The 20,977-nt window shown below is 42.6% G+C and overlaps 1 protein-coding gene across 1 annotated transcript in view; it reads right to left on the bottom strand.

Annotated features, from left to right (window-relative positions):
- The window catches only part of sema5a (sema domain, seven thrombospondin repeats (type 1 and type 1-like), transmembrane domain (TM) and short cytoplasmic domain, (semaphorin) 5A), a 171,774-nt gene that overhangs the window by 78,611 nt on the left and 72,186 nt on the right, over positions 1 to 20,977 (bottom strand). Inside the window, exons 5-9 of the mRNA XM_085362966.1 lie at positions 14,046 to 14,108; positions 11,241 to 11,339; positions 6,273 to 6,486; positions 4,688 to 4,973; positions 1,892 to 2,027 (exon numbers count right to left, since the gene is read on the bottom strand). Of these exons, the coding sequence (XP_085219092.1) occupies positions 1,892 to 2,027; positions 4,688 to 4,973; positions 6,273 to 6,486; positions 11,241 to 11,339; positions 14,046 to 14,108 (798 nt within the window). The remainder of the gene's footprint in view (positions 1 to 1,891; positions 2,028 to 4,687; positions 4,974 to 6,272; positions 6,487 to 11,240; positions 11,340 to 14,045; positions 14,109 to 20,977) is intronic.

Here is a 20,977-nt window from a genome sequence, read left to right as displayed (position 1 = left end):
GACAGGGAATTAAGCTCTCAATCAATGACCAGTATGTGTGTGTTGAGTGATGAGCTCGCAGTCATAATTATCTCTATTTGGCAGCAATCTATAACCCTTTATTTTTGAGGGCGTATTTGTGTACGGTAGACATGTACGTGGCCAGTGGCTTTCATGGCTGCAAGTTTCCTGTAGGTGTTTGTTTGTGCATTCACTCGTGTGTGTGTGTGTGTGTGTGTGTGTGTGTGTGTGTGTGTGTGTGTGTGTGTGTGTGTGTGTAGGTTTGTAGGTGTGCTTGTAGAAAGGCCTGAAAAAAAAGGACAGGCTATAAATCCTGTGCTCGTAAATCTAATCCTCCAACATTGACAAATGCTTGATGAAGATGTCACTGAAACCTAGATAAAGTGCGCATCGGTCCAGTGGTGAGGAGCAGCCATTGTGCCTGAGCTTAAGTGGAAAGATGAGATGGAAGAGGAAGAAGCCGTATAAAAGTCTATAGTGCATAGAACCCCCCCACCGATGATGTACCTACATGTACAAGGTGCTGAAGAGGATACATCTGTGACCAGATAAGGAGCACTGGTTTTCTTGATGGTGCTGATGTGCAGAAATGTGAATACGTGGTGACAGTGACAGCTTACAAATTCATATGTATGTGCATGTTTTTTTTTTAGAATACTATCACACCCAGCATTTTTCTCTATGTGCATTTCAGCCACTTTTTCCGCAGATAACGTGTCTGCGTTAGTTCTCGATAGTAGGCATCGTGAATACTCATGCATCTGTTGGTGGGAAAACGGTCGAGGGCCATGATGTGTGGAAACAAGGGGTTTGCTCACCACTGGTAGCCATGCCTCAGAGGGATTTGAATCCCTCACGGAGAGCTGCGAGGATTAGCTCATTCGCTATCTGCTAAGCCTGCAACAACTGAGAGCCACTTCTTCTGCTAATAAAGCATTCCCGCTATGCCATCAGTATGGAGGAGTGCTTCAAATCAGAATAAGGTGCTTGGTTTGCCCCTGCGGGTTTTAGGATGGAGCATAAACATAAAGTGCCACTTGTGCAAAACAAGGACAGTTTATTAGGAGGCCCACAGTTCACAGAACGAGGCTATGAGACATCTTCAAGGAATGATTGTGCCATTGTAAAAATCACTGGATTTTATAACGAGCGGTCGTAATGTGTGTGCTCATGAGCAGAGGAGAGAGGTGACTGAAAGAGAGAGAAAATTAATGAGAGTGAAAAGCTTCCTCGGACTCTGACCAAGGCCGATCAAAGCAAGCACACATTTATTTATCAGCATACACATGCAGCATACACACTAAATGCATATATTTCCTTGGGCGTGCTCCCAGCTGTACTGTATGACTGATTTGATTGTGTGTTGAGTCTAAATGACCCCTAGCTTAAAAAGAAAGAGATCAGTCACAATCACAGAAGGGCAGCTAGATCTCAACTTTACCTCACATACATCCTTTAAAAAGCTGCTCCATCACATATGGTTTTAACTATGCTAGCAGCATGGAGGAATGCATCACTGGTCCAAAACTTTGGCCTTGACAAGCATTAATTTTTGTGCAGACATCAAACCCCAGAGCATAAATCTGATCGACTCTATCTGTAACATTTAGGTGGAGTTCGAAAGCTCTGGATTGGGATAACTGAAGTAATTAGCATTCTCATTAGCAAAATAGCGTTAGCAATAGTGTTAGCATGCTAGTGAGTTTGGTTACCAGGCTTAACCCGGGTTCTCTGTATAGTGAGTGAGGTCTCCATTGCACAGTCAATAACTGTAACGCTTTTTGGCTTTTAGTCCAACAGAGCTGAGAGCATTATTGGGACTAAATTAAACACATTTTTTAAGCATTTGTGGTTTGTTTGCGAAATAAACAGACTTAAATAGTTTCATTACCTGAAAGTCTGGGTTGGGGTTTGGGTAGGGCAGCCAGGCCGACCTTGAGTTCTCCTGATACTTGAAGGGCCCGTTGAAAGCCTGTGATATGGCACTGAGATTGAAGGCACACACTGCAGAGGCAGCAATGCTGTTTCTGAATGTCAGGAAGATAAAAAAAGGCAGGAAGAATCCAACAGAGGGTGATGAGAGAATGGAAAGGATGAATGTCGAGACAGAGAGAAACAGAAGTAAGTGTTAGAATAACCAAAATCAAAAAAGGGGGACTATACTGCAAGTAGAAATCTGTTCAGCATTTCTTGGTATTTGTACAGCTGACCTCTTTATGTCTGCACTGCTCACAAACAACACAAATCAAACACTGACAGACAGACGCAGACGCCGGGGTAAGTGATGGTCATTATTGGAATATAAATCCAGCAATGGGACACAATTAAGCTGTTCGCCTTGTCTGATTAACTGTACAGATCTCATGCTTGAAATACAGCTTTGACTTTTTAAGCTGTCAGTTTCAACAAGTACCGGTCTCCTCCCTCGGATGAGAAAGTAAAGAATGAGAGTATTAACTCTCAACTCAAACAGTGAGAGTTGGGCGGTGTGAATTATAATCCAGTGCAGCTGTTCATTAAACTCTGTGCCTGCAGGGGGAAATGTTTCCAATACCCTTCAAAAGACTTCTTTTCAGCAATGTGAAGGCACTGACCATACAGAATTGATTACTCAGCTTTTAATAATGGCCTGTGTGTGCACGTGGGGGCGCACAGGTGTGTTTGTGTGTATGAGCGAGGTAGGAGGAGGAAAGAAAGATGGCGAGACAAAAAGAGGGAAAGGGTTTTGATGTTTACGACAACAAAATGGTAAATGGTAAATGGCCTGTATTTATATAGCGCTTTACTAGTCCCTAAGGACCCCAAAGCGCTTTACATATCCAGTCATCCACCCATTCACACACACATCACACACTGGTGATGGCAAGCTACATTGTAGCCACAGCCACCCTGGGGCGCACTGACAGAGGCGAGGCTGCCGGACACTGGCGCCACCGGGCCCTCTGACCACCACCAGTAGGCAACGGGTGAAGTGTCTTGCCCAAGGACACAACGACCGAGACTGTCTGAGCCAGGGCTCGAACCGGCAACCTTCCGATTACAAGGCGAACTCCCAACTCTTGAGCCACGATCGCCCCAAAAAAATAATACTTTTCATTATACTCCCATATACCTAATATAGTGTGGAGCAAGATGATAAGCTTCTTTTGTGGGGAATAAATGGGATTTGCAGCCCTCTTTGTAGATAACTTGGGCTATGAGGATGAACATTTCTAGACAATAATATGGTTACACAACACTCAATTATATACACTCGCTGCATAAAATATAACAAAGATATGTCCTGTTTTGTCCTCTATTATATTGTACGATCTTTACCTTAAAATTTAAAATACCTTGACTTGTAACTTTTGCTGTGAACCAGCTATATGTATAACCCAATTTAATAGCATGTTCATACAGAATTTCCCATTTAAAATGAACTAAAATTTATGTGAAAAACATGAAAACAAAAAATATAATTTTTAAAAGAATAACCAAATAAATGCTGAATAAACAACTGAATTATTCTGATTAGTCATGATATCAAAGACCAAGGAAAATAATTTAAAATGAATAATTGGTGAATGATTTGAAACAAACAAACACACACATTTGAAGAAACATTTTTAAGATAACTTTTCTAGGTTTCTGATTTTTCTTTTTTGCTGGAAAATTCAGTCTGACACTAGAAGTGGTTCTCAAATCAAGTCGTTCCAGACTTTCACTTGCTTTTTTGAGGGTATACTTAAAATGTGTTTTGTTGGCAACACACAGCAAAAAGTTTAGTAATTCAGTACCCGATCAGCACACAGAAACCCGAACTTTTTAAAAAACTTGTACAACAATATATGAACTTTTTTTTTATCACAGCTACAGATTTTTAAAAATCATTTTCTTGCTGCTGACCGATGAAAATCACTGAACTATTGTTACCTGGCATCAGTCTCAGTGTGTAAAGTAACGCACGTGTTACATTTTTCTTGTTTCTACAAAGAGCTCTTCTTTCATCTGACTTCGATGGCAGTGATCGCCTCCACTACGTGCGTGCCAGCATTTTTGTTTCTTATATGCAAAATGTTATGAATTAAAGTCAAACTTTAAGGTTTAAAAACATATGTTGAATTTTACTTTACTGTATTCACTAAACTAAGACTATCCCTTCATCCATACATCCATTCTCTTCTGCCTTATTCTTATTAGAGCAGCAGAGAGTTGGAGCCTATCCCAGCGGGCATAGGGTAAGAGTACACCATGGGCAGGTCGCGAGTCTGTCACAGGTCGAATACTGAGACCGGCAATCACTTATGCACATACCTATGGACAGTTTAGAATCACCAAACTTTATGCATGTCTTTGGACTCTGCAAGGAAGCCAAGTTGCCCTGAGGGAAGCCACAGAGGTATAGGTACTACCATGTCACCATTTTAAGCTACTGCAATCTCAATATAGACGTAACAGACTTTTATTGTGAAAGGAAAGGACAGGAAGGCCTTTTGGCGTGTTTCTGGTATGGATTAGGCAGTAACAATGGGAAACCCAGGTTCTTAGCAGGAGGAGAATGTCTAGTCAAGTAGCTAGCATTAGCCACATGATACTTGCCACGTGAGATCAGAAAGCTTGAGGTGTAGCAACAGTAGCTAAATTATCTGGGTTTTGCTAATTTTCTGTGGATGGAACAATAAATATTACGGTTCATGTCACTCACACATTAGTAGTAAAAATGCCATAGAGCAGCTCCAGCTCAGGCAAGTAGAAAGTTCCCTGCAGCTCGTTGTAGTTGAAGGGGATTTCTCCTGGTCTGGAGCAGTTCAGCCTGGCCTTCATGAAGGTTGTCCACGTGTCCTCCAGGAGGAAGCGGCCACCGATGTCGTTCTTACACACCCGCCCGGCGCGGGAAAACACCGTCCGACCACAGTCGTGCTCCACTGCATTTTCCCGGAAGAAGAAGTATGTGAAGTTGCCAATATCGTAGGATGACACAAAATTCGGCTCTGTTGAGGCAAAGGTTACAAGAGAGGAGGGGAATGAATGGGAGGTGGCATGTCCGAAAGAGAAAGAAGACATAGAAAGAAAAATTGAAGGATGCCAAAAGAAAGATAAAGTGCAGAGAAAAGGAGAAAAAATACAGAAAGAAAACTATTTAAGGTTGTGGGAGTAAGACGGAGTGGGAGAGCGAACGAGGTATGTGCTATGACTGATTGACTCGCAGTGTGTGCGAGCACTCAGCCCACACAACAGCAGGTGATCAGGATTAATAACTACAGGCTATGTTATTAATGGCGTTGTGTTGTAATAAGAAAACTCATTTTTCACTCCCCAAACCTAAAGGTTAGGATGAGAAATGACCAAAACAGGTGTAGCGTAATAGCTTCACCCTATCTGAAACACACGACCTCCACGACACTGTCACGACTACAGCGTTCATCTTTATGTATGACATTATTGGATTTAAACCGCACACTTTATTCTCACTGACAGTGATTTAATTCAGGTTTAAATGAAAGTTACCCCCTCCCCAGCACCTCCTCGTTTCAACTCTTTTCTCCTCTGCACCTTTGGAGGGCAGTGTGGAAAAAAAATCAATTCGCCATAAAATTAGTTATTAAACCGTCTCCCAGAAGGTTGCTGCCAAGCTGCTGTATGTGGTAGTTTTTAATTTATTTTTTCAATTTAACTTAAATGTGAATCAGATAAAAGTCACTTGCTGACAAGATAGTGATTGACCTGCTCCTCTGTAGGCTGGACACCTTAAGCGCTCTGAAGTCGCCCAATCTGCACTGAGGAGGTCTCTGCTTGAAGTCAGCCTGAACGTTCAGGGGAAAAGACATTGATTTTTTTTTTTTTGTTGTTGGATGAATTCACAATTTTATGCCCCTCCTAGACGGTAAATATAAAGATTTTCTAGTTGCTTAGTAACTTAAGAATTAATTGTTTTTTAAGGTGAAACGCAGCAGAACAATTATGAGAGGAGGATCTTCTTTTCTTAGCATTCGCCAAAACAGCATTGCGCAGCAGATTTAAGGTGGAAGATAATCTTTCAGCAGAGACAGATTCCAACTCCCATGCTACATAAGCATCTGCCAAGCTCAAGCATCGTCGAAGTCACAAACTGAAGCCCCGGCAGCTGCAGTGCTAATGTTCGATAGCTGCGCGGGGATAAAGCAAAAAAGAAAGCAAATCCTCCTATGGTGTTTCTCTCTATTCGAAATGGCCATTTATCTTTATGTAACAACTTTTTACATAGATTTGCATAAAATGTAGCATTCATTTGAACTTTGGCAGCTCCCCACCGTTGAGCCACTTGGAGTTGTACTGGGCAGTGCGCAGCGGTGGCAAGCCGCCCAGGCTGCGGTAAATGGCGGGGTCTCGCCCAGAGAAGTCCATGGCAGTGGCGGCGTACAGCTCCCCGCTGGAGGTGATGAGGGCGGTGGAGTTGTGGAGGGGATTGTAGGGACACCGAGCCATTCCGCTAATCTGATCGTGGATCTCTGTCAGATTAGTCAACTGCAACACAGAGAGAGAAGACAATGAAGGCGAGGAGACTAAAGAGGAAACAAACAGTGAGTGGTTGGAAGCAGACGCTCCATACGCACTACTAAAAGAAGCTTATTTTGATTGTTAGCATGAGTATCCCATGAGTTAAGCCAAAGCAATGAAAAGAAACACTCGTGGGAATAAGAGTTGTTTTCTTCACACAAATGATTATTTTTGAAAACCTGCATAAAAATATAGGACATAGTATCAAAGGGCAGCATTAAAATTCAAACTGGAGGAGTCTGGTAATGTTTTGTTTGTTCCTGCCAATATGCAAATGCTGCAGACTGAAAAAAATGGAAACAAATACTTCCTCTCATTATGTTTTGTTTGGTTTACATCTACTGAGAAACACACACATAGATCTATCTGAGCAAAACCTTCAGGAGCAGCAAGAACACATTTAGAATCATTAGCAATGTAAAACACAGCAACACAGCAGCTGTTTCAAGTCCAACGTTAAGAAACCACCTGTTATAAAACCAATAAAATTCCTAAACCGGCTTCTTAAATCAAGTTACTCTTGGCTGCATTGTTTAGTTGGTTTGGTTTCTGATGTCTCTACAGGACAAGCAGCTGTTTTTCTGGCTGTAGCGCTATTATACCACAACTTTAAGAAGCCCTTCTGAGCTCAAAAAGAGGCTTGATGTGAGATGCAGTCTTCTGTTGCATATTGCCTTTGAATATGAAGCCAAATCCAACTCCCCGCTTTTTAAAAATACTTTACAGCATGACCCCGGCTTAGCACTGACACACTGCTCTGGTTGCTCCTCCAAAAAAAGGAGAAGAAGCACAGGCCATAGCTTAGAGACGCAGCCTTGAATACCAAAAAAGTAGTAATGCAATTTTTAAATCCAAGATGTAATTATATTTTATGGTGCAAAAGTAAACACAGTATACGGGGATTAGCTCATGGTTCGTGCTCCCATCCGAGTTCATCTGAGTTCTGATGGGGGACAAAAAATGCATGACGCAAGTTTAGACATGCACAAAGAATAATTAAAATTATTCTATTTGCAATTACTTTTCTATCAATCAGCCTCGTTCCACATTTATGACTCTATCCACTCCAAGTGACAGTGCAAAGTCTCAAACGCTTCAAATGCTCCCCTTGCTTTTCACACGTTTTCATCAATCTGTGCATTCCTTCCCTTATTCCATAACGAGCCAGCCGACTTCTGCCGCCAATTTCCCGGAGCTGGTCAATTTGGATCAAGAGTTCTGTTCATTCCTGCCACCCCTGTTCCGCCCAAACCACACCAGACAGAGCGGCCCTGTCTAATCTCTGCCAGGCCGAGATGAAAGCCTGCTATTGACTGGACTCTTTCTGTGGGCCGGAATAGTCATTCTAAGGTCAATCGGGCCATTTAGAAAACCAAGAGCAGCAGCGATAAATAGAACGCAGTGCATCCGTCGCATTTTGAGGAAGTGAAGTGACAGTTGTCTCTATGGCAGACCCGGCAGCTGCGAGAACAGGGCGCTGAAGTGACTCTGAATGCTCCTGATAGAGACGATGCAGAAAGAGACAGCTCACAGTGGAAGACAAATCACTGCGAGTGCCAGCGGGATGCTGTGTATGGTGCTACTGAGAAGCCGTTGAGAGAATTTTAAACTACCCACTATAGCAAGAAGTCTAGCCGCAAGCCCTATGTCTGATCCGAGATGCGCTAGTGGACAGAGTTGTCAACAGTAATCCTCGAAGAGACACGGGGGATATCACTTTATATGACACATCCAGTGCCTATCTGTCAAGTAACCATGAACAGAAGGCGAAGCTCCTTCTCATCCTGTGCTGCAGCATGAGTTATAGTGTATAATCGAATCTATTCCCAACTAGGACCACTATAACAACTTAAAATAGAGACATAAATCAAGAGAGAAAGTCAGTCAAAAAACTCAAATGGTTAACAGCATTTAATCATCCATCTCCCAGCGCTTATTAAACCATTAATATTCTCCTCATTGTCTGTTTATCACCACAGCTGATAGTAAATCTGTCCGAGCGTGATTCCGTCGCCGTTGCTGTTCCCAACTCGTGTTTCACATTAACGGACGTTCAGTGGGTAAATATGACAGCGCCTGATGAAATACTGCTATAATAATGCCATGGCATTTCAACTATATGTATTTTCACAGCGGTAAACAGTCATTACGAGCCACTGACCTTTGGATTCAGTGCTTTTGGACAAAAACAAATGTCATCATAATAGTAAGCTCCTGCTTCCTCCTCCTCTAAACGCACAACAGAACGAGAGCTAGATATCTATGCTATGGCCTTATTGCTGTTCTAAGGTAAGAACAATACTCTAACATTTTAAGCGCTGCTCTATACTTAACATCAGTGAGCATTTGTCACCACCACCAACAAAAAAAAGGTTCTCAGCTGACACGTCAGTTACCAAGAAACATGGTTATTAGTGCTGCTTTTATAATAAAAGTGAAAGGGCTGCAGCCACTCGCAAACCGGTGGTTACTTCACGAGAAAAATATTGGGTTGCTCAACTGTGTCAAGAGCCTGCTGAAACACAATAGCAATTCAAAATGAAAAGTCCAGCTAAACATCCTTTAAAACATGGGATTAAGAGCTGCAGGGAATTTGAGTTAGGAGGAGAGAGAGAGGAGCGAAAACCTTGCGTCACGGTAGAAAGAAATATAGGAGACGAAAAGACAATGTGATGTGCTAGAAAGGTGCAAAGTAATTGCCGTGACTCATGAAGAAGGACAAAGCAGAACAGATGAGACAGGGAGTCTGTTTACTTGCAGGCCAGCACCATGATTTTCAGGAGTAATGAGCTTAAGGCAATGTTTTGATTACGATGCTTAACAAGTCTGAGGTAACACGACATCCAAAATAAGAGAGCTTAATAAGATTTATTTTGTAATTAGTCTACATCCCAGAGTGCAAAACAGGAGGCAAGAAAAGCCACAAGAGCTTGTACAGAGAATCCTGTGATATTAAGATCTCAATCATACCTTGATTAAGTGTGTTTATCAACCTTGACCTTTCTTTCTGACGACATCCACCGATCAATCAGTCTTAATATTTGGAATATTTGCAGGCTTATTAAAAAATAACGACTTTCAGGGATGCTCGAGAGAACAACTAAACTGGCAACTCGAAACTCAACATGAAAGTGAGACATACATACTCACAAATATAATTGTACAGATAATGTTGCTTCGTCAAGACCCCTTGGTATCACATTTTAACAAACCCAATATCCCTTTTTAGTATGATTTTTCAAAGTGCAGGCTAGCCTAGTACCTGAAGACGGGGTATATAAAAAGATTTCCATAAGCAGGCTGGAGGAGTAATAAAAACTCAAGACATTCATCTAGAAGAGTCTTTGGCTTGCTTACCAAAGCCAAGATCTAACCAAGGCATCTTATTGGACCACTAAGACCTCCTTCATTTAGCCACCATCCAATCCACAGGCAGGAACTACATTGGATCTAGATTGTCACTTTTACCTATGAACCCATGAGCTGTGGGGAGTAACTGAAAGAACAAAGTCGTGAACACAAGCGGTGGCTTCCTCCAAAGGCTGGCTAGACTCAGTCTTAAACTTAAGGAAAGGAGAAAAGTGACATTCAAAATGAAAAATGAAAATCCTTCATATTACATCTCTCAGCTAATTTGGCAACACATTGGTATTGCTTTGTAAGAGCTGGAGGAGATGACTGGGGAGAAGGAAGCCTAGTCATCTCTGGTTAGACTGCTGCTCCCCTTGAACCCAGCAGAAAATAGATGGATGGATGGATGGATGGATGGATGGATGGATGGATGGATGGATGGATGGATGGATGGATGGATGGGTGAATGGATGGATGGATGGGTGAATGGATGGATGGATGGATGGATGGATGGGTGAATGGATGGATGGATGGGTGAATGGATGGATGGATGAATGGATGAATGGATGGATGGGTGAATGGATGGATGGATGGATGGATGGATGGATGGATGGATGGATGGGTGAATGGATGGATGGATGAATGGATAGATGGGTGAATGGATGGATGGATGGATGGATGGATGGATGGGTGAATGGATGGATGGATGAATGGGTGGGTGAATGGATGGATGGATGGGTGAATGGATGGATGGATGGATGGATGAATGGATGGATGGGTGAATGGATGGATGGATGGATGGGTGAATGGATGGATGGATGAATGGGTGGGTGGATGGATGGATGGATGGATGGATGGATGGATGGATGGGTGAATGGATGGATGGATGGGTGAATGGATGGATGGATGGATGGATGAATGGATGGATGGGTGAATGGATGGATGGATGGATGGGTGAATGGATGGATGGATGAATGGGTGGGTGGATGGATGAACTGCTAGCTTATTGAACAACAGGCCTCTGATATTATTGCATGAAGACGTAGCAACACTGCAAAGACTACATTTTATTGCACATGAATTAATCTTTTCTTTCGCAGGTGCATGTATGTGTTATGTCGTAATACTCACTACCAGTGTAATATAACACTGAAAACATAGGTAACGAGCCAAAATACTAGCAGACTATCACTCTTGAAGGATTTACGTAATATATTAATAATATACCAACTTCCCTTGAATTAACACTATCAGGGATATAGTAGATATAAATGATATAAGTGATATAAATGATAAGACTCTGTGTGAAAGTTAAGGTCAAAATAATGCAGCGTTGCAGAAGCCAAGACAAATTCTGGCATTGTTCATACCGTTCGGTTGGTGCAGATGGGGGTGAAGGCATTGGTTCCACATGTAAACAGCCTGTTCCCATTTACCAGTAGCACCCTGATGTAGTTCTGGCACTCCTCCTGTGGAAACACACCAGCAAACACACATATCGGAGTTAGCAGTTAGCAGCAGTGCCATTATCTATCCACTGACAAGCAACAGCATCAGGTAGAGACAAAATTACACTTTATGCCAATAAATGAGAAAAACACCTGCAACCACAGGAGGCCTACTCTGGAACGTGGGCAAGCTAGACAGAGTCAAATCAAGGCTAATGCCCACCTGGCTTAGCCAAGTCACATCTTAATTCAACAGGGGCTGGATTTGGAGAGGGATCTGAATAAAGTGAAGAACAGATAAATGTAACGGCTGCGGGAGAGTACCACTCAGGATTGGTTTAGAAAATAGCTTTGTCTCTGTTGATTGGTCAAAAAGTGAAATATAAAGTGTAGACTCTCATAAACTCTATTTAATCATCACTCTTTTAGCCAGCTCTCTACATTAATCAATTCAAACTATTTTCCTCTAAATTATGCTGAAGTACATGTTCACAGCTCCTTTCTTGGCTCAGTCCTCCTCTGAGGTTTTGGCCCGGGTTTCTAGCAAAACCACTCAGCACTTGGTTAAAAGCGCACAAATAAAGTGGGACTGACGGAGTGAGTGATTGATTGAAAGAATGATTGTCGCTGAAAGTCATGAACTCTGAATATAACGGTCCGGCTTCCACAAAGCCTTTCTGGCAATTTCCATCAGCAGGAGTCATTTTGTAGTAAATGTTACAGCAGGAGTCAGTATTCATGTCAGAGAGCGGCATTTGTTTTTGTCCTAGGACAAGGTAATAAACTCATAGGGTCTCCTCCATCTGAAAGGGGCCATGGCTGGGTTGGTGAGGCCCCTCATAGAAATTTAAAACCTTATAAATCTGCTATTGTCTGAGCCACTTGAAGTGCCCAGGGCAACCCTAACTCCCCCTCTCGAGGGTCTGATTTAGGAGTGGAGGGCATCACAGCGAGGATGGAAGGAAGGAGCGTAAGGACTTTTATTTCCCCCTATCAAGATGAAGGCTGACTCGTAAAACAACTCGTTTCCTGGTGCTAAGAACGGCCAAAGTATGTGTGTATGTGTTTATTCGCGTGTACGAGCAGTCGCGCCTAATGTCATGCGTGCCTATATATCTGTGCTGTTTGTGCAGCTTGTTACGCGCTGTATACCCGCATGCGCGCGTGTGGGTGGAGGAACAGGCGTGGGTTGTGAAGGGGCCCGTATAATTCAATCCTTCACTGCAGTTTGTTTCTAGAGTAAATACCAGCATATTTAATATTTGCCCAGCCTCACAGTCTTGACTTGTTTATGAAAACTTCCTGACAAATGTTCTGCGTCCATACTGTAATACAGAGACTGCTGCGCTTGGCTCTCACATTATAAAACAAAACAGAAGCAGCAATCAAGTCCTGTCAAGTCAATTTAAGTCTCCTTTCTTTTCCCAGCTGGAATAAATCAAATACACAAAAGAAGAGCGGATGCGTGCATTAAGAAAACCCCCCCCAAACAATCACTTGTAAATTCACTCAAAGCACAGGGACGGTGTCTGTGTAATAGCTTAAGCGATGGTATATTGCTCCGCATTGAGCTAGGTAATAAACCATCGAAAGCCCTGTCAGCTGCCGGAGAATAAAGTCTTTTAATGCTATTCTTAGTGTACATCACAGGAGCTGATCCTCAGAAGGGAACAGTGAGCAAAACAATTCAGCCTTGCCAAACAGCAGTGACTCTCAAGGACTGAGGTAGCTTTGGTCTGTAATTCACAACAGCTATCTTATGCTGGCCAGCCAGTGCATGCCTATTATGGGTCCCTAACCACCTTTCACAGGAGGATAAATACACAGTAGTGCGCGCGCACAGACACACACAGATCAGGGCTGGGCAGTTCACCTACAAGTCAAGTTTAGCCGCTAAACCATCTGTTTTGTAGGGGAATATGCACGCTAACCACGTACAAACACATACACTGCACAGAACGAAACAATAGGAACTCCCTTTGAACAAGATCCATAAATAGAGGCTAAGGTGTGGTGGGAAGGTCTTTACTTCACATTAAGTTGATTTGAATTGTCTTTGAGGTATATCTCATATAGAAAGCAGGGATTCCCCATGTGTCCATATGTTAAAGCCACATTAGAAGCCCCACGTTGCTTTCAAACCTCATTATGTTTCATCATAATTTTTCCTTTGTGTTCTTTGAACCCGATCAACTGTTTCTGTAAAGACAAAAAGGAAAGAAATCTTCTAAAGACACTAATCATGGATCATTAGTGTCTTTAGAAGATTTCTTTCCTTTTTTCTTTTTTTTTAGCTTTCAAGTCAAAGCTATTATACAGCACTGATGTGCTGGTGGGAACATCTGGGCACTTCATTTCCTCCAGTGAACAGCATTCATTCAGGTGTTATTTTTGTAGATTACCAAACCCGCAGGAAAAAGGTTGAGGAAACATGAAAGCTGCGGGGTTGTAATTTAGAAAGTCTTTCAGCAAATGCTGAAGGATTGCATTTTCGTTCGTAATCGACTATCTATTTTGTTACTCTAACAAAACATTTTGGGAAATTCCATGAATTTTCACATTAATATCAGTTCTGGTGCACAAACGTGTGCAAGAAAACAACTGTAAGTAGCAAGCGAGACGAGTTCACTGAAAAATACACTGAAACTTGTATTTTTTTTTTCTTTTCAATTTAGTGACAAGTGTCCGATAAAGCACAATTACAGTTCAGCCATCGCCTCAACTCACCTCAGACTTTCCACGGCTGAAGCAGGCTCCCTTGGTGAATTCATCGCAGTGCCACTCAGCCTCCTGCAGAGAAGAAGAAAAGCTGTGTAAGGCTACCAATAAACCATCAAGAAGTAGCAAACACTGGGCGCCATGTCATCATCATGAAGCACTTTGAAAAGCACTCACTGAGCCCAAACAAAACAATGCCCAGCTCTAAGCCATGGGCATGATTCCCACCTTTTTGAAGTCAGTTTGATGTTTGTTGACTAGCTCGGCAATACAAATGCCACAGAAGACAGGAAAACACATTTAGAAAATCAAATAGAAAAGCATACAGCATACAGCGATCGACTTGGGTGAGGAGGGAAGGATTCAAACAGAGGCGAAAATTAATTTGACATCACATCTTCACTGTACTCTCAGAGGCACACACACGTTCTCGCACGCTCTTACGGCACACACACACGCGTTTATAAGCCCTGTTAAATACAGACATGGAATCCAATTAAGGTGGATAGCAAGCAGAGACCCCCAAAAAATGAGACGCAAGAGCGTGCAAGCCGAATGTCAATTTGATTTATGTGTGAGGGAAAAGGAGGGCTCTTAAGACATAACAGGCCAGTCCCTAGAGTAGGGTGTCAATGTGATTTACATGTGAAGGAGAAACAGAGGGACGCCTCTGACATTTTAAGGCAGCAGGAGGAAGAATAAGAAGATAAAGCCGACTTTTTCTCCTCCAAGGGTGAAAGCACCAACGTGCTCCACTTTCTACCTTTTAATTTCCTCGTAACCCCTGGAGAAGGGGGCTTCCTCATTGATAAAAATTCTCTATTCATGAAATGCCTGCTGGCCTTGGGAGGGCAGTAGGCCACTAAGACGCTCGCACTTGTGACAGGCAGAATTAGCCACCACTGCCACGAGCTCTGCATGACTGGCAGAGACACGAATACCTAAAAGAAAAATTGGCTGGTGAAATAATACGCTTAATGCCGAGTCACAAAAAGTTTCCAAAAGTGAGACTATTTAACTTCCGTTTTTTTTGTTGCCCACAGCAGTACAACTTTCCTGCAGTAATAACCTGGAAAGTAGCCAGAGGTGCAGTACTTCTCTCTGTGGGAATATAGTAAATATCGCTAACTGACAGAGAATATTAGATTTCACCTTGGTATCAGGACTGTTTTATGCCAGGACAAGAGGGGGAACGAAAGCTGAACACCCCTTAGCATTTAGTAGAACTTTTATTTCTTCTTCAGAAGGCGGCAGAAGTTTATGCTGCGTTTTACGACAAGAGCTTTTGTTTTCTGCTTCAGTGACCTTTGGGAGGCATGGAAACACCTAAATGTGTACACAGTTCAGTAACAGGGAGGAGGGGCTTAAAGGAAGGAAAGTGCTCAGTGTGTGTGCTGCAATTTGGGGAGGATAAGATATGGGACATTAATGGACGCTGGCTTCTCTCTGTCTCTTGTGTGTCACTTCCATTCCAGGCCAAAGCTGGCTATTCTGGGGCTGTGCATCCATCCACTACACAAACCACACACATCAGCACAAACAGCACAGCCTGCACACACAGCACCACTGCTGGTCCCAGCTGAATTCAATGTGGGTGCTGAAAGCGCTGAGAGCGCTTTAGCTAATCGCATGGGGGGGGGGGGGGGGGTAAAGAAAAACTGTTAATGGCCTGAAACCTTACTCACAAGCTTTCAGTGTAAAAAATCAGTCATGGTACAGGCTAAATTACAACTTGAAATCACATTAGTGGGAGCAAAGTGTTTCTTTTTGTCATCACGGGACAATCATGTGATTTATCGTCATCCTGAGTGGTGCAGAACGTATTTTCGGAATAATACATATTCTCATTTCATATTTAAGACATCAACTTTACAGCTACTGAAGTAGGTGATGTCCACGCGCAAGTTAAGTGGCGATATGCTGACATCACAGACTGCTAGTGCCACCTAATCTGACTGCCCAGGCTCAAATGGTCCAGAGTGGAGAACAGAATCACAGCCGAGCTAAGCAAGCGCCAGTGTCATTAGGAAACATTAAAAGCTCATTAGAATGCTATTGTTCAGCCCCTGTGCCTCCAAGATGAATCTGTCTTAAACTGAAATATGTCTGGAATGTGCTGTCATTAAGTAATATAATTCTTGGCTTTATCAGAGGAAGCTGCTTCACACAAGTCTTTTCTGTGCCTTTGTCACCTAGAGGGAACTAGAATAAAGACATAGAGGGGAAGCAAAGAAGATAAGACAGAAAGAGAGTGTCATGATCCTGGGCCATGTTGGCCAGGATCATGACAGAGTTGCAAACGCCACTTCTGAAGTAAAAAACAAAGAAGTGAAAGCGAGAAAGAAAAGCAGCCACCTGAGGTAGGCTCCTAATGCATAAACTGGAGTGCAGAGTAGTGGTGCGCATTTCATTTTCCCTAAAGGGCCACTTGAGAAATAGGGACCCTGGAGGAGGGCTGTACCAATAAGTTGAACTCAATTCTGCACAATATTTCTTTTATCTCTTTTAGAAACCTATCGATTTAATACAGATAAGAGTAGATGTTACAATTCGGCAATGGAAATTTGCAATAGGCGCGAAATATTTCATTAGCATTTCCATGTTGTCCCATTTCAGCTCCAGGCTATGCAAGCATAAAGCTACCTCAATAAACAAGTAGTCCCTTTCACTGAGTGCATTGCTGCCAGCCCCTCTGGAATCTCAAACTCTTACGTTATTTCACGTAAAAAGATAAGCAACTCTCATAAAGCGCTATGGACTAACAATCAAAACCACACACTCACACACACACAAACACACACACACCAGTAATAAATTAAAAAAGAAATAAACAAGCAGTTTCCTTTAAAATGTGTATCTTTTATTCTTTGCCTGTCCTGTTTGGCTCTTTTGCCATCAGAATTATTGTCTAAAGGCGAAGAAAGATGCCCAACGGATTTACTTTACCAAATGGACCATCCCAGCCTTGCCGTAATGGTCTATTTGATTCACCTTTTATTGTTTTTTTTTTATTTTTTTTATTTTCACTTGCTAGATACAGGACAGACTTGAATGAGGAAAAGAAAAGGGAGAAAGAAAGAGGGGGAAAAAACAGCGGAGAAGAGGGACGGGGATAAAGGGCAAAAAACAAAAACCTGACCAAGCCCCAGGCCGAGAGGCCGAGGGCACCCCACCCTCGAAGTGGCCCGAGCGAGCCCCAGGATCCAGGCCCCGATAAGCAGCCACCAAGGAGTGAGCCGGTGTGTACCTGGATGCCCATCCCCAGACACAAAGACCCACCAACGCACCGATGTCTGAGGGCGTCTGCCACTGGCAGGGGAAGTGGTGGTAGGGAGAGATAGGCCTCCATAGGGCCTGAAATGTCCCCAGAGAGGTGGCGTCTGATACCCAACCTGACATATAGACACAGACATACAGGTACACACAGATACAAACATCCATTCCCACCCTCATGCTCTCATATGCAATTACTCAAAACTCACCCAACGTGGAGACAGACATAAAGAGACACTGTACACACAATCACACTCCCCAAGCGTACTCTAAGCCCCGGGTCTAGGTACCCTTGCCGCTGGAGGGGGAAAAATGTGTATCTGATTTCCCACAAAATTGCAATAACCAGCAAGCAATTCTCTGATAGGGAGTTTATCAATGAATGCTTTGTGTCTAAAATGTGACTGTATAATTCGTATTTTATTGCACCTAAGATAAACAAACCAATACACAACAACAGTGTTGGAGGCTGAGTGGATGGAATCAACTAGATAATGCACACATTTTCTGGAAATGTAGAAAAATTCACATTTTCTGAGTCAAAATTAACTCAGCTGTTTGTGATATATTAGGTTATATAATTCCCAGAACTTGCCTTGTTTTGTATCTTGGATACTTGAAAGGTGCTGTAGCCTACATGTAAAGGGCCGTTACTTGGCTAAAATTCTCCTTTCTGCAGCAAAGATCACCAAAAACTGGATTAAGACAAAGGCACCAGGAAAGAAGCAGTGGGTAGGACATTATGGAGATGGAGACCTTTACACGATGTATGCTTAATTGTAGGGTTTTCAAAGGAAATAAAATCTAAATAACTCCTCCATCATTGGTCATTCTTAGTTAACAGTATATATTTTGATGGGTATTATAGGCGCCCTCCCTATACAGCAAAAATAAACAGCCAGAAAAGAGTTCACAGTGTTTATGACATCCAGGCAGAATGCAGCAAGATCCTGGAGAGATGCTGTCAGCACAGAAAAGACAGGCCACATTAATCATGAAATGTTTATTATGTTTTCATCTGGTCCAATTTGTCTCGTTGGTGGGTGAGAAACAGCGGAACTGCTCAACTGATCATTTGGTGGTCGGGGGATCATTTGCTCTGCTTTCCTTTCTGTAAAAGTCATCGCACACCACTGACTCAGACCAATAATTATTTTAGAATATCAGTGAAAAAGTTAATTATATAGTACTTTCTATTTGTAGAGACACAACAGGAGGCCAAACAAGAGGTCTTGAACGCACACGCTGCCAAATAGCTCAGCTGTAAAGAGAAGCTTGTGCTTATTGTCAACAGGTCTAAACACAGCTGTTTGGTCACTGCAGTACTAGCTCAGGTTAGCTTGACAGATCTATAGCTGCTTGAAATGTTAACGGTCCGCTCAATATTTTTACTCTTTTCTTTTCTAAATATTTTCTAATTTCTGAATTTTCTAAATGGAGAAATTTTCAGGATAATTTGTACGAATACGCCTGTTTGTCACATTTTATTTATTTTAAGCATCACTGCTACCATCTAGTGCTCAGCGAGAGCTTGATGGACAGTTTTATTTTTAACCAAAGCGGCTAAAAAATAGGAAAATTAAAATAGACTGGAATAGTATGTTAAGTAACATAAAATGTGATTACGATGCAGAAATTCAGTTAGGCAGAGAGAATTTACCACAGTCATTTGTTGCTTCAGGGAAGAAATGAAAGCAGTGGAGAAGAATTTATTTATTTTTCCTCGCGTCCACCCTCTATCCTGCCCCCTGTAATGGGTGCAGTCCTTAGAGATGAACCATTGTGCCCAAGTCTCTCGTCAGCCCTCACACTGAGGGGCTATTGTTAGGTGTGGTGGGTGCAGGAGAGATACAAAGGGGGAGTGTAGGCAGGGAGGGAGATGGACAACGACAGAGGAAAGAACAGAAAAGGGAAAATAAGGGACAAATAGACAGGGGGGAAACAACAAAGCGAAAACAGAGTCCAACTTAGGAGTCAGCCAGAACAAGGCAGACTGTGTGGGCTGAGTGAGGTAGTCAGTGAGATGGAGGAGGGAGTGAGGAGCTGAATTCCAAAACAGCAGTTTCCAGACATGATATTGAATATATTTTGCATAAAGAGGGTCCAGAGAACACACTCGCTGCTGACAGCTGTCTAGCTTTGTGAAATGACTAGCTGTGCGCCTCATTACAAGGGGACGGCGGGTTGAGAGTAAGAGCTGGACAAATCCTGTGGGGGGAAATCTAATCTGGCTTATGAATATCTGATATTACCTTCTGATGTGCTGGCACAGTATTTACTATTCACATTGATGTCTGCTGATGTAAGCTGCTGGAAGATTTACACGCGAAATTGGTCTTGATGTCATGCCTTTGCCAACGTGTAGGTCCGTGTCTCTACTCATATCATCGTGACACTTTGAACGGATGAGTCCGTGTAGAAGAGACCCCCTGCTACTGTCTGCCTTTTACAGTATACTCACAACTATTATGGTTGAACATGCCGTCGCGTCCATGATATCACTGTACGTGTCTGCATCTCCAGTTCCAATCGTGCATTTTGGTCTATGCATTTAAACGGCCAAGTTAGCGGCCAAGAGACAAGGCCGTGATATATTAGACATGCAAAAGTGGAAAAAGTCCTTCTTTTAAAAAAAAAAAATTTAAAAAGAGGGGGACGGGGTGAAGGACACAATACAAGAGGAAGCAAAGAAAAATAAAAGCACAAAATACATCTCAACAGCATACAGTGTCTGTTGCCAAGGGAAACTGTTATGGATAGTGTTTTCCTGTGCCAGTGCAGGAGGACAAGAGAGAGGCTGGAGTGAATTTCCACTATTTTCTCCTCCTCGCCTGTATTGAATCATGAACAATACCACTGATCCTTCCTCATCCCGGTGCTTATTGACTAACGCTGTGCCTCGGTTCTTCTGTTGAAACTCAGGCTCATCTTCTGCATCTTATTCCGATTTAGCATGGAAGCAGGATCCTGATATTGGCTTGTACAGGCTGAGTGTGTGTGTGCGTTTAGCTTTTTTCCCCCTCCCCTGGTAATTTCTTCTTACATTAGCACCTTTGTTTATGTGAATTCAATAGACTCTTATCACTGAATGCAAATTAGAAACTTTGGGTCCTTTCGGTTCATGCTTTTAAGGACGAGCATGGAAGTTAGCAGTGGTTTATTAGCCCAAGTAAAGAAGTAAAGATGCTGCTAAAAAATGGGCATGCTGATATTATTTGGTGAGCTCACGTGCAGACAGAAAAACAAGCAATTAATCTGAGCTGGCATAGTTAGCAATGGCAGTGCCAGCATTGATTTGCTTCCCCTAAGGCTGGCAGTAGCTGATCTCAGGATATGAATGATAAACAGGGCAGAAGGACAATACTGAATGGAGATGACATGTAATGTGCAATTTACTGTAAATGGAGGAAGGGAAATTGTGCTTCGTTGGGTCGTTTCAAGCTAATTGTTTGTCTGTGGAAGCTCTAAATGTCTCAGTAGTTGCACATGCTGCACAGTTACGTTCCTGTCTTCTTCTTCTATTTTTTTTTCGACTCTGCTGCACAAGTTTTGAAAGTGGAGCAAGGAGAAAAGTATCCACCTTTTGTTCTTGACAGTGTTTTCCAGATCAGTGACGATGAGGGTAGAGGTTGACAGGGAGAGGAAAGCCTCTTCAGGCTACTGAGACA

Source organism: Diplotaxodon limnothrissa, linkage group LG9, assembly GCF_057381915.1.
Source record: "Diplotaxodon limnothrissa isolate DT_005_m linkage group LG9, D_limnothrissa_male_GT1.1, whole genome shotgun sequence".
Lineage (NCBI taxonomy): Eukaryota > Metazoa > Chordata > Actinopteri > Cichliformes > Cichlidae > Diplotaxodon > Diplotaxodon limnothrissa.
Note: the sequence above shows the minus strand (reverse complement) of the source record. Positions and strands in the feature narration are given on the sequence as shown.